Source organism: Asterias amurensis, chromosome 6 (assembly GCF_032118995.1).
Source record: "Asterias amurensis chromosome 6, ASM3211899v1".
Taxonomy (NCBI): domain Eukaryota; kingdom Metazoa; phylum Echinodermata; class Asteroidea; order Forcipulatida; family Asteriidae; genus Asterias; species Asterias amurensis.
In genome coordinates, this window is record NC_092653.1 from 16,040,655 (window position 1) to 16,057,264 (window position 16,610).

Consider the following 16,610-nt stretch of genomic DNA (forward strand, 5'->3'; position numbering starts at 1 on the left):
ACAAATTTACTCATTTTAACATCCAGCATCTCCGATTTGGTTTGAAAATGATTGCTCTATTTGCATCACCATTCATTGTTCAAAATGAGCAATTTAATTTCAACAGTAAAGATCATTGTAGTTCACAAAAGCCAGCATAAAGAGGCAGGTTAAGCATTCAATTTAATCAAATGTAAATAGGTTGTAGAAATTCATCTGAAAAAAGTGAAAATGTAGTCTGGGATTGTTTGTTTTATAATTCAATATTTTTTAGATCTTTGGGAATTGAGCTGTTTTTGTTGTGAACCCAGTGACACTGTTATAGCACATAGGGAGTTTTTTTAAATTATAATAATTGCAGAAGTTTATTTTAGTCCAATATATTTCTCAAGTGAATGTTACAAATATTTTAAACTATTATATTTAATATTATTTAGTGGATTTCTGAATTGATACAATTGTTACGAAAAGGGCTTGCTGTTTTTGACCTGCTACAGCAATATAATATAAATCATATATAAAAACTTAACTGAAGTTTTAAGTTAGACAGTCTTCATTCAATATGGATTTTTACTACAAACATTCTTTGCCGTATTTTGGCAACTTTTTGTTGAAGAATTTTACTCAAATAGTATAACTTTTATTTGTGTTTTAAATCTTAACTTATTTACTGCACCAAAGAGTAGTTTTTAAAAATGCACAAAAATAACATGCTGGTAAACCTTATTCAATGCATGCTCTGCATGGTCAACAATCCATTCATGAAAACAAGAATTTGGGTTTTAGTACAGAGCTTATCAACAAAACAAGCTGGTTTGAAGACAACTTAAAAAACGGTGATCATCCAAGTTTTATAACAATAGATATTCCCCTCTAAACGACAATCTGAACATTGTACCTGTAACTAACATCCAATCTAGTAACACTCAGATTAGTTTAGTATTCTCATTCAATGATCAGCATCAACAGTTTACCATTAGTGCAGTCCCATCAACCAGAATCAAATTCAGTTTGTTGTTTGTAATTCAGGCTATTTCACAGCCACCATGTGAGGAAATAAAACAATCAGCTCATACCAGTCATGTTAATCTTACTTGTCATTCTGCCTGCTTATTTCTGTCTCTACAATTCATTCTCAGTCTACATCATGCCTAGGTCTTTTTCAGTGATTTCTCCTCCATACATCTCTCAACCTGGGCAGACTCCTACGCCAAGCCAAGCCCTCCTAAAGCTAGGAAATACAGACTTATACATTAAAAAAAAAACATTTCGAAGCAACATTGTGAACAAATCATCATGACCTACTAGCAATCATAGAGTGAAGAGACCAGTAGAGAACCATCGATTGATGATAAAGATGAACATCTAACTAAGCTAACAGGTCCCTTTCATGAATCCATGGTAGAGAAGGTTTTTACAAGATGTCAAATGTTGTGGTTTTCACCTACAGCTTGCAGACAACATTGGTACTCAACAAAAAACAAGTATTCCTACTTGTAACGCAATACATGGATGAACGAACCTGTTTGAAAATGGCTCCATGAATAGAGCCATTCCGCTGAACTCCCCTTGCTTCTTGGCTCTAGCCCCACATTGCATCAGGAACTATGATGACATTCCAAATGGAATCTTGCATTGTTGGGGCAACAGTAAAAACAGTTTTGCCATTTCCTTCCCACAGTGCCCTTCAACCATTGTGCACAATCAAACAGGCAGTATTGTACTTTGCGATTCTCCTTGATCAGACCTAGATTCACCCCCACCCCCCCCCCCCCCCCAAAAAAAAAAACTGTTTGGGGGATACAGAAATTGTAATATAAAAGTGTACACTAACTTGTTAGAGTCCAATTCCTTTGACCAATTTCCCCACCACATAGGGAGTCTTTGGAACATGCAGAACATGCAGAGTTAAAACAGGTGATGAGTACCAAGCTCTGGAGGCAGAGGGCGCTCTTCTCTTGCATCCTATAGCTTTGAGAGATCAAGAACACTAAACCCCACAAAGACAGCATAATCAACATTTACTGAGAACAAGGCACAGATGTATCATGAGAGGTAAGAAAGTTAACTAGAATATGGAACTGCCATTACTAATTGTTATGTATCATCATTGGTGGGTTCAACAAGATTCCAGGACGTTTTTCCTTGACAAATTGTTAACTGACAAACTTTACAAAAATAGCTAAATTCCAGTATTTTCACCGACTAAAGAGATATTGGATGAACTGTAGTGCAGGTTATACAACTGTCTCCCCTATCTGTACAAAGAAAGTGCCATCCTCTAATTACTCCTACTGTAAATCAGGAGAGTTAATAATTGAAGAAACTCACCATGGAAGAGTCCACGTCATGTGCAGTCTCCCAGTGTCTATCCAAAGTAACAAGGATATCTCAAATGTTAAAGAACTGTCTGCTTAGGTTGTCCCATTCATTCAACAGAACATCACTGCAAGATCAAACCAACAGATTATTGATATCAAGTTGAAACATTTCTTTATAGTTTTGTGAAGGCTTTGGTTATACATAAATGATGTCAACTTTATATTCCAGCTGTGAACCAGAAATGCCCAGCTAATGTAAAAACTTTACCTAATTAAGCAAAACTAGATTCTCTTTTGCAGAGAGCATGAAAGTAAAAAAACGACTTTGGCAGATTAAGGTTATGAATACACATGAGAATATTGAGCAACAAAAACATCATCCAACTCGGCTACAGCAGCAATGCTATAAAACATGGTGGAACCAGGCTGGAGGAGACCCTCACCCAGGACCATAGCATCCCTAAGCAGATAGTTTGAGAAACGAACAGCCTAAAAGATTTTGTATTTGCAACTGCCTGCCTCAACCCCCCCCCCCCCACCACCACACACAAACAAAGCACACGATCCACCTTTTCTGATTTTAATATTGCTTTGAAATGCAGTTTGGTATTCATTTAAGTAATTTGTATTTGTGAGAGTATCTTAGATGCAATTTGTAATCAAGACTGTTATAAAGTATAGATTCTTAAAATATGGCAAAAGACATCATGCACACAAATCGTAATTCAACAAGCTACAAAAACTGACGTCAATACCAACGTTAATTGCTTGCCATGTGTGAGGAGGCTACACTTGCTTCAAAATCAATGAGAAAAGTTACTTCTTTAAAGAATACCGGCTTTAATTAGGTACCTGCTCAGACTCAATTCGTGTTTTAAGGTCAGTTTTAAACTCTTTTTCTAAGACAACTTTACCACTAGCTTCACTGGCTACAGCCCGAACGACACAGTCCTTGGTGACCTAATTGATTGCCTTAAAATGCGAGGCTTCACTTGGTTCCAAAATCAATATGGATCTTACTTTTTTATAGAATATCAGCTTTAATTGAATACCTCCCAAGGCTAAATTTGTGTGTTAAGGTCGGTTTTCAACTCTTTTTCTATGACAATTAACTTCACCACTAGCCTTGCCCTTTAGTATCCAAATCACCTTACTTTTTACATAACTCTTTATATTTCTATTGTATTTGTATTTTGAGTTTACAATAAGAACTACAAGGGAAACTGACTGGGTAAAATTTTAAATGACTTTTGGGGTTGAACAGAGACTTCATTACACACTATGGCACGTTAATCCGGATGTCATTGGTTCGGATCCCACTCTAGTCAATAGTTCTCTTTTCAACCCCAAAAACATATTTTTAGTTTTACACATGCGTATAAAAAAAAAACAGCAGTTATGAACACGAAAAGTGATGAAATTGATTACCGCGATGGAATGATATTCAGCACCGTGGGCAAGGACAATAATCATCAGTTGGATGGGGCAGTACCAGAACTGTGATGTGCAGTACAAAGGATGATGCTGGTTGAAGGCATGATATTGTTCTAATATAAATTGTCCTTATCAAAACCACCAGCTATGATGGTATGCATTAATTTATTCTGGTGATTACAAGTAAATGGATCAAACACTGTGCCATGAAGATGTGCAACTCAAACTAGTAATGCCTTGCCTTTTCCATACCTTGAAATGGGCTTGGGCTTTGATGACATGTACACAGAGCTTTCAAGGTGAAATGTAAGTTAATTTAATAACTACAGCTATTTTTGTCCCTTTTTCCACTCAAGAGTGAACATCTTTAGAAATGACAACTTATAATTTCAGTAAACGTGCAACGAGGCTGCAAATATTAATTTGCATCGTTCTTGATGTACATGTAGTGCTCAATACACCGATGCAAAGAAAACACTCACATCAGTATGACAAACTTCTTGGGAACTTCTTATGGTGGTTATATCCACAAGGAAGAGTTATATTTAACCTGTTTGAAGGGAATTTGATCATAACAAAAAATGGCAAAATAATTAAATTATTTTCAACCCGCAGTAGTTTTTCTGTTGTAATCTGACCTCTAGCATTGTTTGCACTGTCCGTGGATTTATACACTATTGCCTTGTATTTAACTTAATTGGTATTTATTAAGTAATTGAATTTCACGCACATGGTGAAGACAAAACAGCAAGCCTACTAACAATATTACTTCTGGTGGTGCTTTCGGTAATTGAATTTGACACAAGAGGTGAAGACAAAATAGCAAACCAACCAACCATATCACTCCTGCTTGTGCTTTTACTACAACATGTGACAAGCGACAACCAATGACAGCATCCCACATCAGCCTATATTCCATACAATCAGCCGGTGAAGAGTCAGCCTTCTATTTTTGAGATATTGGAAGCAAATCTACATCAACCAAGACTGAATCTACATGCAATGTATGATGGCTTCTTTAACACAACTCCTGATGCTACATGCAGCTATCACTCTTACACTGATCATTTTAAACATCAAACTATCAACAGCTTCTGATGCAGCTGCCTGTAAAACAAAGATGAGAGAGTTTCTATCTGCAGAAAATAGAAAACTACTTCAACTTTCATATCAAGTGAAAGTAACTTGGTCTCATGTCCTCTGTGTGAGTTACTGCCATGCTGATCGTCAGTGCCACTCAGTCAATTACAACATAGAAGATCATCTGTGTGAGCTCAACAATGCTACGAGGGCTCAGTATCCTGATGACTTCATTACACACTACGGTAGTGTGTACTTTGATGCTGATGTAGAAACACCCCACCTCTCTGTACCTGACCAAGCACTCCCTACACAGCCTGATACAACCATCTCCTCTGGGCCTCAATACAGCAGTTGCCAGGAGCTTCTCGAAGCAGGTCATGTGAGTGGTATCTACACAATATTCGCTGCTGGATTCAATGATGGCCTGCAAGTCTACTGCGACATGGACATTGATGGTGAGGGCTGGATTGTCATTCAGAGGCGTCAAGATGGCAGTGTTGATTTCTATCGTAACTGGGTTGACTACCAGAATGGCTTTGGTGACAAATCGGGTGAATTCTGGCTTGGAAATGAGAACCTACGCACCCTGACTGAGTCTGCAGGACCATATAAGCTGAAGATTGAGATAGTCAGATGGGATGGAGAAGAATCCTTTGCTGAATATGGACACTTCAAGATTGATGGGGACAACTTTAGACTTGAGATTGGCTCATACAAGGCAAGCAGCACAGCAGAAGATGCACTTGAATACCACAATGGAATGATGTTCACCACTAAGGACAAGGATAATGATCTGTGGGACAGTGTTCAATGTGCTGTAACTTACAAAGGAGGATGGTGGTTTAATGGTTGTTATGAAACTAATTTAAATGGTATGTACTATCCATATGAATCTACCAGCGAGGATGGTATCAATTGGCTTTATTGGGTGACAGGATACAAATCGGTCAAAACATGTTCAATGAAAATGCGCCTCTAAAATTTTTTAACTTTTACACTATAGAGCACTGGAAAAAAGATTGGGAAGCTAATTCTTGAACAAAAAACAACATTAAAGGAACACGTTGCCTTGGATCGGTCGAGTTGGTCTTTGAAAAGCGTTTGTAACTGTTTTTTATAAAATGCATATGGGTAGAAAGATGTTGTAAAAGTAGAATACAATGATCCACACAAACATGCCTCAAAATTGCGTGGTTTTCCTTTTACCTCGTCGACTAACACGTCGGCCATTTATGGGGGTCAAAACTTTGACTCCCATAAATGGCCGACCATGTTAGTTCGCACAGTAGAAGGAAAACCACGCAATTTCGAGGCAAACTTGTGTGGATCATTGTATTCTACTTTTAAAACATCTTTCCAACCATATGCATTTTATAAAAAACTGTTACAAACGCTTTTGTTTTGACCAACTCGTCCGATCCAAGGCAACGTGTTCCTTTAAATAGTTTGTTATACTAATATTCTGTTTAACCCTTTAAAATGCAAACTGCTCTCAACCACCCTTCTAGAAGTTTGATTAGTTGTATTTTGAGATTGTATGTTGTTATTGAAAACAGCAGACCGCACATGAAGAGACTTTTTGAGCACCTCCTTAGTTAAATGCACCTTAAGCGAATTTTGCAAATCTTTTTAATTCAAGGTAATGAATATTACTAAAAGAAAAACCTTTTAAAACAAAAAGTAGGCTGTAGGCTAGATATCAATGGTGATTTGTAGATTTGTGTGGTTTTGCTGGTATCGGCAAATTTAAATGTATTTGATTGCTTTGCCTTACCATTTTCAGTAAGAATTCACTCAATTTAATATCAAGCATCTTCGATTTTGTTTAAAAATGATTGCCCCTTTTGCATCAGCATTCATCTTTCAAAATGAGCAATTCAATTACTGCAGTTTAGCATTCATGCTGGTCAAACAACGCTCCTTCAAGTTCATTAGGCTGTAAAGATCATTGTACAAAAGCCAACAGCAAGAGGCATGTCAAGCAATAAATTAAATCAAATGTCAACAGGTTGTAGACGATCATCTGAAGAAAAGTAAATGTAATCTTGGATGTATATAAATAAAAGTTCCTTCCTATGGAACTTTGTATTTTCCCAATTTAAAAGGAGATACTCGAGCAAAATAGTTATCAATTACCAATACTAGTTCAAAAGTATATAGATTTGACATGAAGATATTTAAATCGTCTTTCTTGTTTTCAATTCAATTAGTTTTCTAGATCTTTGAAAATTAGGCTGTTTTTGATGTGAACCAAGTAACACTGTAATGACCCTTAGGAGTTTTTGAAAGTTTATATTAGGTAAATTCATACAAAATTTCAACTAAATATGACAAATATTTTAAACTATATTATGTTAGATATTATTCAGCTGATTTCTGATATACTACATTTACTGTTTTTGACCTAATACAGCAATTTAATCATATATTACAAAAAGTTCAAATGAAATAAGAAAGTCTTAACGCAATATGAATTTTCACAACAAACATCCATTGCTGTATTTTGGAAATGTTTGCACCTCAAATAGTATAAGTTTTATTTGTGTTTTAAATCTTAACTTATTAACTGCACCAAAGAGTAGTTTTAAAAAATGCACAAAATCAACATGCTGGTAAACCTTATTCAATGCATGCTCTGCATGGTCAACAATCCATTCATGAGAACAAGAATGCTGGTAAACCTTATTCAATGCATGCTCTGCATGGTCAACAATCCATTCATGAGAACAAGAATGCTGGTAAACCTTATTCAATGCATGCTCTGCATGGTCAACAATCCATTCATGAAAACAAGAATGCTGGTAAACCTTATTCAATGCATGCTCTGCATGGTCAACAATCCATTCATGAAAACAAGAATGCTGGTAAACCTTATTCAATGCATGCTCTGCATGGTCAACAATCCATTCATGAAAACAAGAATGCTGGTAAACCTTATTCAATGCATGCTCTGCATGGTCAACAATCCATTCATGAAAACAAGAATGCTGGTAAACCTTATTCAATGCATGCTCTGCATGGTCAACAATCCATTCATGAGAACAAGAATGCTGGTAAACCTTATTCAATGCATGCTCTGCATGGTCAACAATCCATTCATGAAAACAAGAATGCTGGTAAACCTTATTCAATGCATGCTCTGCATGGTCAACAATCCATTCATGAGAACAAGAATGGGGTTACAGTACAGAGCTTATCAACAAAACAAGCTGGTATGAAGACAACTTAAATAACGGTGATCATCCAAGTTTTATAACAATAGATATTCCCCTCTAAAAACCTTCATCCTCAAACGACAATCTGAACATTTTAACTGTAACTAACATCCAATCTAGTAACACTCAGATTAGTTTAGTATTCCCATTCAATGATCAGCATCAACAGTTTACCATTAGTGCAGTCCCATCAGCCAGAATCAAATTCATTTGGTTGTTTGTAATTCAGGCTATTTCACAGCCACCATGTGATGAAATAAAATAATCAGCTCATACCAGTCATGTTAATCTTTCTTGTCATTCTGCCTGCTTATTTCTGTCTCTACTATTCATTCTGACTCTACATCATGCCTAGATCTTTTTCAGTGATTCCTCTTCCACACATCCCTCAACCTGACCAGACTCCTACTCCAAGTCCAGCCCTCCTCATCACAACTAGGAAATAAACTTATACATAAAAATTATTCAAATTCTAAACAATAAGGAAGCAGAACCTCTATACATGGGAGCCTCAACATGGTAAAAGATCAAGAGGGTCTAATTAAATTTCCTTGACCAATTTCCACACCTTTTGTCAACTTAGGGAGTCTATGAACATGCAAAGTAAAAACAGGTGATGAGTACCAAGCTCTGGAGGCAGTAGAGGGCGCTATTCTCTTGCAGCCTTCTGGCTTCAACAGATCAATACTATTCACCCCACAAAAGCAGCGCAATAAAAAACATATTGGGAATAAGGCACCTGGATGGATACCTAGGGTATGAACCATAGGACTGCCAAATGTTGCTAGATGTTAATGTACCATCATGGTCACCCAGGCCTATAAGTGTCCACACAACATAATACAGAAAAGATTTGGATTGTTTAACCCAAAGAGAGACAAATGTATGAACATACTTTCTTCCAATGCAAACAAGTTTCAATTCAACAACAAGATTCCTTCAAATAAATAGCAACCACTGCAGATTACATTAATCTATTCATCAGTTGTGATTTGCGTTCTTGTGCAACTTGTATTTGGTGTAGTTCATTTGAAAGTATTTCAACTCAATAAATGTGTATGTGTTTTAATTTCCTAACTTTGTTTCCTTTACTTTCAGCAAGCACAAAAGAGTTGTTTACTGTATAAAAAACATAATAAAAAACAAAAAAAACAAAAACAGTTCCCCCTTCAAAGATGTTAATCAATCAACCCCCAAAATGGAGGGAGGGTAAGTTTCACCATGGCTCTGTGTTTGGTGTTTCCTATGTCCTTACTATACTTCTTATGGGGTTGAATTTTTTGTCTGACCATACTTAGTTAGCCTCTTGCTGTGATACATTCACAGTGAACTAAAACAGAATCACCAAATTGTATATTGTGACGGACAGTGCCGGGTGTATGTTATAAATTATTTGGTTATGAGCATGCGTGAGCTTATGCACGATCTGCGCATGCGTTGGCTTGCCGGGCACGCTGGTACTTCTGGGACCATGCGTGCATCGTCAGTCGGCAGCGAGCATTCAAGGAAGAAACAGGTACGTTCTTGACTCTGATTATTACCCAAGTGTTATTTGTTGTGCAATCTGCGCTAGCGTGCGTGATTTATTGCAAGTTATATGCAGCCAATTCTAGGTTTCACTGATTAACTGAAGCTTTGTGCTGTTGATCGTGAGAATATCTCTGTGTGAGAGGATTGACGGAAGCTGAGTGCTTGTCGATCTTTTTGGTAGCAGTCTGTCGCTGAGTTAGCCAACTTTAGTTTTGTGGTTGACTAGCAGGACTGTGGTTCAGGGTATCTGTGTGAATTAATGTCTCAGGGGGTACACGTGAGTTGAAGCAGGGAAGACTGTGCTTTGTGCTAGTCCACTTCTCCTCAACTGTGGCGGCTGCGGGACTCGTGCAGGTGATTGCTTTGTGCTGCTGTACCTATAATGGTCGATATTGCAGTGTGGTTGACTGCTGTTTTGTGGTTTACCGGCGGCGTGGTTGACGTTTTTGTGCCTTATACCGGATGCGTGTTTGGCACTGCTGCGGCGCGTGCTTGTTAACGCGTGGCGTTTTGACCTTTATTTAGGAGGTTGACTAGGCGAAAGCTGGTGCTGCTTAGGCGCGAGAATCACGGGTAATAGTTCAGTAGAACGTATGTGTCTTTTGCAAGTAATTGGTACTTTATTATTTAATGTTCTGTAGCTCTGTATTGGTCATTGATTGTGGTGGATACTGCAGAGGTTGACACTTAAAACCACATTGACTGATGCTTCATTGTTTATTGTTTACTGCTGAAGTTGACAATCAAACCACATTAACTCATGCTTATTGTTTACTGCAGAGGTTGACAATTAAACCACATTTACTCATTGTTTAATGTTTACTGAAGAGGTTGACAATTAAACCACATTACTCATGTTTATTGTTTACTGCAGAGGTTGACAATTAAACCACATTTGTTCATTTTTTACTGCAGAGGTTGACAATTAAACCACATTAACTCATGTTTATTGGATACTGAAGAGGTTGACAACTAAAACACATTAAACCACGCATAAATCTCTTGTGGAACTGTGTATTATTTGACGAACTGTGTGTATCTTGACAGAGAGGTTTACCATCTTTTATAATCGGGCGGTATATTGCCTCCCAAACGAACCTCGCCACTCAGCCTCAAGTCCGCTTAGTGACTTCAACTTGAGTCGGCAAGAGTCAGTGTCAAGTTTTATTTAAGTGCGAATCCGATAACGACCCGTGCCCGCCACAATATTTACAATCCTGTAAAATACACACAAATAATGCATAGACCCATGCTGCTGGATCAATTCCTAGAGATTGGTTTCAAATTGAAAGACACAGAAGACAACGTGGTATTCTTGGGAACATAGAGCCTAATATGTAAATATTCATGAAAATGTGAACAAAAAAATGATGGTTTGAATTGGTATTGATATATCCACACTCGCCTCCAGCATCAAATTGCCTTGACCGAATTCCTACTTTAAGAAAGGCACAGAAATGCAATTTTCTGTACATGACGTTTTCCTGTCAAGCGTAAACTTCTTTGAAAACAGAATAAATTAATTTCTCCTTGCATCCATGCTGCTAATATTGAGCTCCATCTGGTAGCTAAGGGTAATAGTCACACCCACTTGAAGGAATATTATACCGCCAACATTCACCTTCAAGTTTAATATATCCTTCTTAGACTCAAATTGCCTTGTATAAAAATATACTAACAACTCTCCATGGATTTAACTAACAATATACCGCATGGTTAGGTACTGCTAACAATCACTTATGCACAAAAGGTGAGGACAATACAAACAGCCATCCAACCACATCGCTTGAGCCGAAAATGTTTACAAACATGTGACCAATTCACCTCTCAAATCGGTAAGATTTTACACAGTAGAGCACTGGAAAAAGATTGGGAGTCTGAATTCTGAACAAATGAAAAAACATTCTGATACTGCAGTTGAATTTAACCCTTATTATCCAAGTATCCAAGTCACCTTACTTTTTACATAACTCTTTATATTTCTATTGTATTTGTATTTTGAGTTTACAATAAGAACTACAAGGGAAACTGACTGGGTAAAATTTTAAATGGTTTTGGTGGTTGAACAAAGAAAAATTTGCTGGAGTGGGAGTCGAACCAACGACCTTTGGATTACAGCGCAGGCACGTTAATCCGGATGTCATTGGTTCGGATCCCACTCTAGTCAATTGTTCTCTGTTCAACCCCAAAAACGTATTTTTAGTTTTACACATGCGTATAAAAAAACAGCAGTTATGAACAAGAAAAGTGATGAAATTGATTACCGCGATGGAATGATATTCAGCACCGTGGGCAAGGACAATAATCATCAGTTGGATGGGGCAGTACCAGAACTGTGATGTGCAGTACAAAGGATGATGCTGGTTGAAGGCATGATATTGTTCTAATATAAATTGTCCATATCAAAACCACCAGATATGATGGTAAATATGCATTCATCTATTCTGGTGATTACAAGTAAATGGGTCAAACACTGTTCCATGAAGATGTGCCACTCAAACTAGTAATGCCTTGCCTTTTCCATACCTTGAAATGGGCTTGAGCTTTAATGACATGTAGACAGAGCTTTCAAGGTGAAATGCAAGTTAATTTAATAACTACAGCTATTTTTGTCCCTTTTTTCCACTCAAGAGTGAACATCTTTAGAAATGGCAACTTATAATTTCAGTAAACGTGCAACGAGGCTGCAAATAATAATTTGCATCGTTCTTGATGTACATGTAGTGCTCAATACACCAATGCAAAGAACACACACACCTCAGGTTGACAAATTTCTTGTGAACTTCTTATGGTGGTTATATCCACAAGGAAGAGTCATATTTAAGCTGCTTGAAGGAAATTTAATCATACCAAAAAATGGCAAACTAATTAAATTATTTTCAACCCGCAGTAGTTTTTCTGTTGTAATCTGACCTCTAGCATTGTTTGCACTGTCCGTGGATTTATACACTATTGCCTTGTATTTAACTTAATTGGAATTTATTAAGTAATTGAATTTCACGCACATGGTGAAGACAAAACAGCAAGCCTACTAACAATATTACTTCTGGTGGTGCTTTCAGTAATTGAATTTGACACAAGAGGTGAAGACAAAATAGCAAGCCAACCAACCATATCACTCCTGCTTGTGCTTTTACTACAACATGTGACAAGCGACAACCAATGACAGCATCCCACATCAGCCTATATTCCATACAATCAGCCGGTGAAGAGTCAGCCTTCTATTTTTGAGATATTGGAAGCAAATCTACATCAACCACGACTGGCTATACATACAATGTATGATGGCTTCTTTAACACAACTCCTGATGCTACATGCAGCTATCATTCTTACACTGATCATTTTAAACACCAAACTATCAACAGCTTCTGATGCAGCTGCCTGTAAAACAAAGATGAGAGAGTTTCTATCCGCAGAAAATAGAAAACTACTTCAACTTTCATATCAAGTGAGAGTAAGTTGGTCTCATGTCCTCTGTGTGAGTTACTGCCATGCTGATCCTCAGTGCCACTCAGTCAATTACAACATAGAAGATCATCTGTGTGAGCTCAACAATGCTACCAGGGCTCAGTATCCTGATGACTTCATTACACACTATGGTAGTGTGTACTTTGATGCTGATGTAGAAACACCTCACCTCTCTGTACCTGACCAAGCACTCCCTACACAGCCTGATACAACCATCTCCTCTGGGCCCCAACACAGCAGTTGCCAGGAGCTTCTCGAAGCAGGTCATGTGAGTGGTATCTACACAATATTCCCTGCTGGATTCAATGATGGCCTGCAAGTTTACTGTGACATGGACACTGATGGTGAGGGCTGGATGGTCATTCAGAGGCGTCAAGATGGCAGTGTTGATTTCTACCGTAACTGGGTTGACTACCAGAATGGCTTTGGTGACAAATCTGGTGAATTCTGGCTTGGAAATGACAACCTACGTACCCTGACTGAGTCTGCAGGACCATGGAAGCTGAAGATTGAGATAGTCAGATGGGATGGAGAAGAATCCTTTGCTGAATATGGACACTTCAAGATTGATGGGGACAGCTTTAGACTTGAGATTGGCTCATACAAGGCGAGCAGCACAGCAGGAGATTCACTTCAATACCACAATGGAATGATGTTCACCACTAAGGACAAGGATAATGATCTGTGGGACAGTGTTCACTGTGCTGCAACTTGCAAAGGAGGATGGTGGTATAATCATTGTTATGAAGCTAATTTAAATGGTATGTACTATCCATATGAATCTACCAGTGAGGATGGTATCAACTGGTTTTATTGGGTGACAGGATACAAATCGGTCAAAACATGTTCAATGAAAATGCGCCTCTAATTTTTTTTAACTATTACACTATAGAGCACTGGAAAAAAGATTGGGAAGCAAATTCTTGAACAAAAAAACAACATTAAATAGTTTGTTATACTAATATTCTGTTTAACCCTTTAAAATACAAACTGCTCTCAACCACCCTTCTAGAAGTTTGATGAGTTGTATTTTGAGATTGTATGTTGTTATTGAAAACAGCAGACCGCACATGAAGAGACTTTTTGAGCACCTCATTAGTTTAATGCACCTTAAACGAATTTTGCAAATCTTTTTAATTCAAGGTAATGATTACCAAAAGAAAAACCCTTTAAAACAAAAAGTAGGCTGTAGGCTAGATATCAATGGTGATTTGTAGATCTGTGTGGTTTTGCTGGTATCGGCAAAGTTAAATGTTTTTGATTGCTTTGACTTACCACTTTCAGTAAGAATTCACTCAATTTAATATCAAGCATCTTCGATTTTGTTTGAAAATGATTGCCCTTTTTGCATCAGCATTCATCTTTCAAAATGAGCAATTCAATTACTGCAGTTTAGCATTCATGCTGGTCAAACAACGCTCCTTCAAGTTCATTAGGCTGTACAGATCATTGTAGTTCACAAAAGCCAACAGCAAGAGGCACGTCAAGCATTCAATTAAATCAAATGTAAATAGGTGGTAGAAATTCATCTGAAGAAAAGTAAACGTAGTCTTGGATGTGTATAAATAGAAGGAAGTTTGTATTTTCCCAATTTACAAGGAGATACTCAAGCAAAATAGTTATCAATTACCAATACTAGTTCAAAGTATATAGATTTGGCAACAATTTGTAATATTGGCTTTGAACAAGACATTTGGTTTGTTTTTAATTCAATTTGTTTTCTAGATCTTGGAAATTAGGCTGTTTTTGATATGACCCTTAGGGAGTTTTTGAAAGTTTATATTAGGTAAGTCCATACAAATTTTCAACTAAATATGACAAATATTTTAAACTATGTTAGATATTATTCAGCTGATTTCTGATATACTACATTGTTATTGAAAGGACTTACTGTTTTTGAATTAACACAGCAATATAATCATATATTATAAAAACTTCAAATGAAGTAAGAAAGTCCTAACGCAATATGAATTTTCACAACAAACATCTGTTGCTGTATTTTGGAAATGTTTGCAACTCAAATAGTAAGTTTTATTTGTGTTTTAAGTCTTAACTTTTTAACTGCACCAAAGAGTAGTTTAAAAAAAACGCACAAAAATAACATGCTGGTAAACCTTATTCAATGCATGCTCTGCATGGTCAACAATCCATTCATGAAAACAAGAATTTGGGTTTTAGTACAGAGCTTATCAACAAAACAAGCTGGTTTCGAAGACAACTTAAAAAACGGTGATCATCCAAGTTTTATAACAATAGATATTCCCCTCTAAAAACCTTCATCCTCAAACGACAATCTGAACATTGTACCTGTAACTAACATCCAATCTAGTACACTCAGATTAGTTTAGTATTCTCATTAAATGATCAGCATCAACAGTTTACCATTAGTGCAGTCCCATCAACCAGAATCAAATTCAGTTTGTTGTTTGTAATTCAGGCTATTTCACAGCCACCATGTGAGGAAATAAAACAATCAGCTCATACCAGTCATGTTAATCTTACTTGTCATTCTGCCTGCTTATTTCTGTCTCTACAATTCATTCTCAGTCTACATCATGCCTAGGTCTTTTTTAGTGATTTCTCCTCCATACATCCCTAAACCTGACCACACTCCTACTCCAAGCCCAGCTCTCCTCAATCACAACTAGACTAAATCTGGTTCATACTTCCTGTGAATGCAATTAAGATAAAATTAGTTAGGCCAAAAATTCGCAACAAATAAGTCACATCAGTTGAACTATAAGGCTCAACGGTTGCCCAAAATTCACAGTGAACAGGGCTGTGACGTCAACATTCGTAACGCATTCACATTTGCAGGAAGTCTGAACCGGGCTTTAGACATACAAAACATTGCAATTCTTATCAAAATGGACGCGTATAACCTCTTTACAATTGGGAGCCTCAACATGGTAAAAGATCAAGAGGGTGTCTCGTAGACATCCTAAAGTTGGACTCCGGCATTAATCCCCATGACCTACTAGTCATGGACTAAGGGTATGTTCAGACAGCGTACTAAGTTAGACCCGAACCGGTTTAACTTTTACGAGCAGTAGGGGGTGATCGTAAAAATAAAACCCCTTTGCGTTCAGACAGCACTGAATTAAACCTGATCCGATTTATCTTTGGTTTTAAGATCCTGTTTATTGTCCTGTTCACTGGTCACCGTGTGTTTACGTAATGATTACAGAGGTCAATGGGTTGCCTGTTGTGAGTTAAACCGGATGTGATCTTTTTTATTCTGTCCACACACAGTGTTAAAAGATAAACCCGAAACGGTCTAAAGATAAACCCCCTCCCTGGACGGTTTATCTTTTGTGGGTTGAACTCGATTCGGACTAACTTTAGATCCATTCAGACACACTGAGTTGAACTCAATCGAGTTGAACCATGATTTAAACCAACTTTACAATGTAGTACTGTGTCTGAACGCACCCTATGAGACCAGTGGAGAACCATTGTCAGCAATGCCAGAGTTTGCTCCATTTGATTATGAAGATGAACGTTTAACCGACTATGGAAGTTCATCAAGCTAACAGCTCCCTATCCTCCAACCACAATAAAGGTTTTTACAAGATGTCA

The 16,610-nt window shown here is 37.4% G+C and overlaps 3 protein-coding genes across 3 annotated transcripts in view; 2 read left to right on the forward strand and 1 right to left on the reverse strand.

Moving 5' to 3' along the window:
* Nucleotides 1-16,610, reverse strand: part of LOC139938916 (DNA repair protein RAD51 homolog 4-like) — a 155,628-nt gene that overhangs the window by 27,058 nt on the left and 111,960 nt on the right. The window lies entirely within an intron of this gene.
* Nucleotides 4,744-5,796, forward strand: LOC139938260 (ficolin-2-like). Its single transcript, XM_071933674.1, has one exon. It carries the CDS (start codon nt 4,744-4,746, stop codon nt 5,794-5,796), a length of 1,053 nt encoding a protein of 350 aa, XP_071789775.1.
* On the forward strand, nt 12,847-16,564 carry LOC139938261 (uncharacterized). Its single transcript, XM_071933675.1, has 2 exons — nt 12,847-13,828; nt 16,377-16,564. The coding sequence occupies exons 1-2, from the start codon at nt 12,847-12,849 to the stop codon at nt 16,562-16,564; spliced, it is 1,170 nt and encodes a 389-aa protein (XP_071789776.1).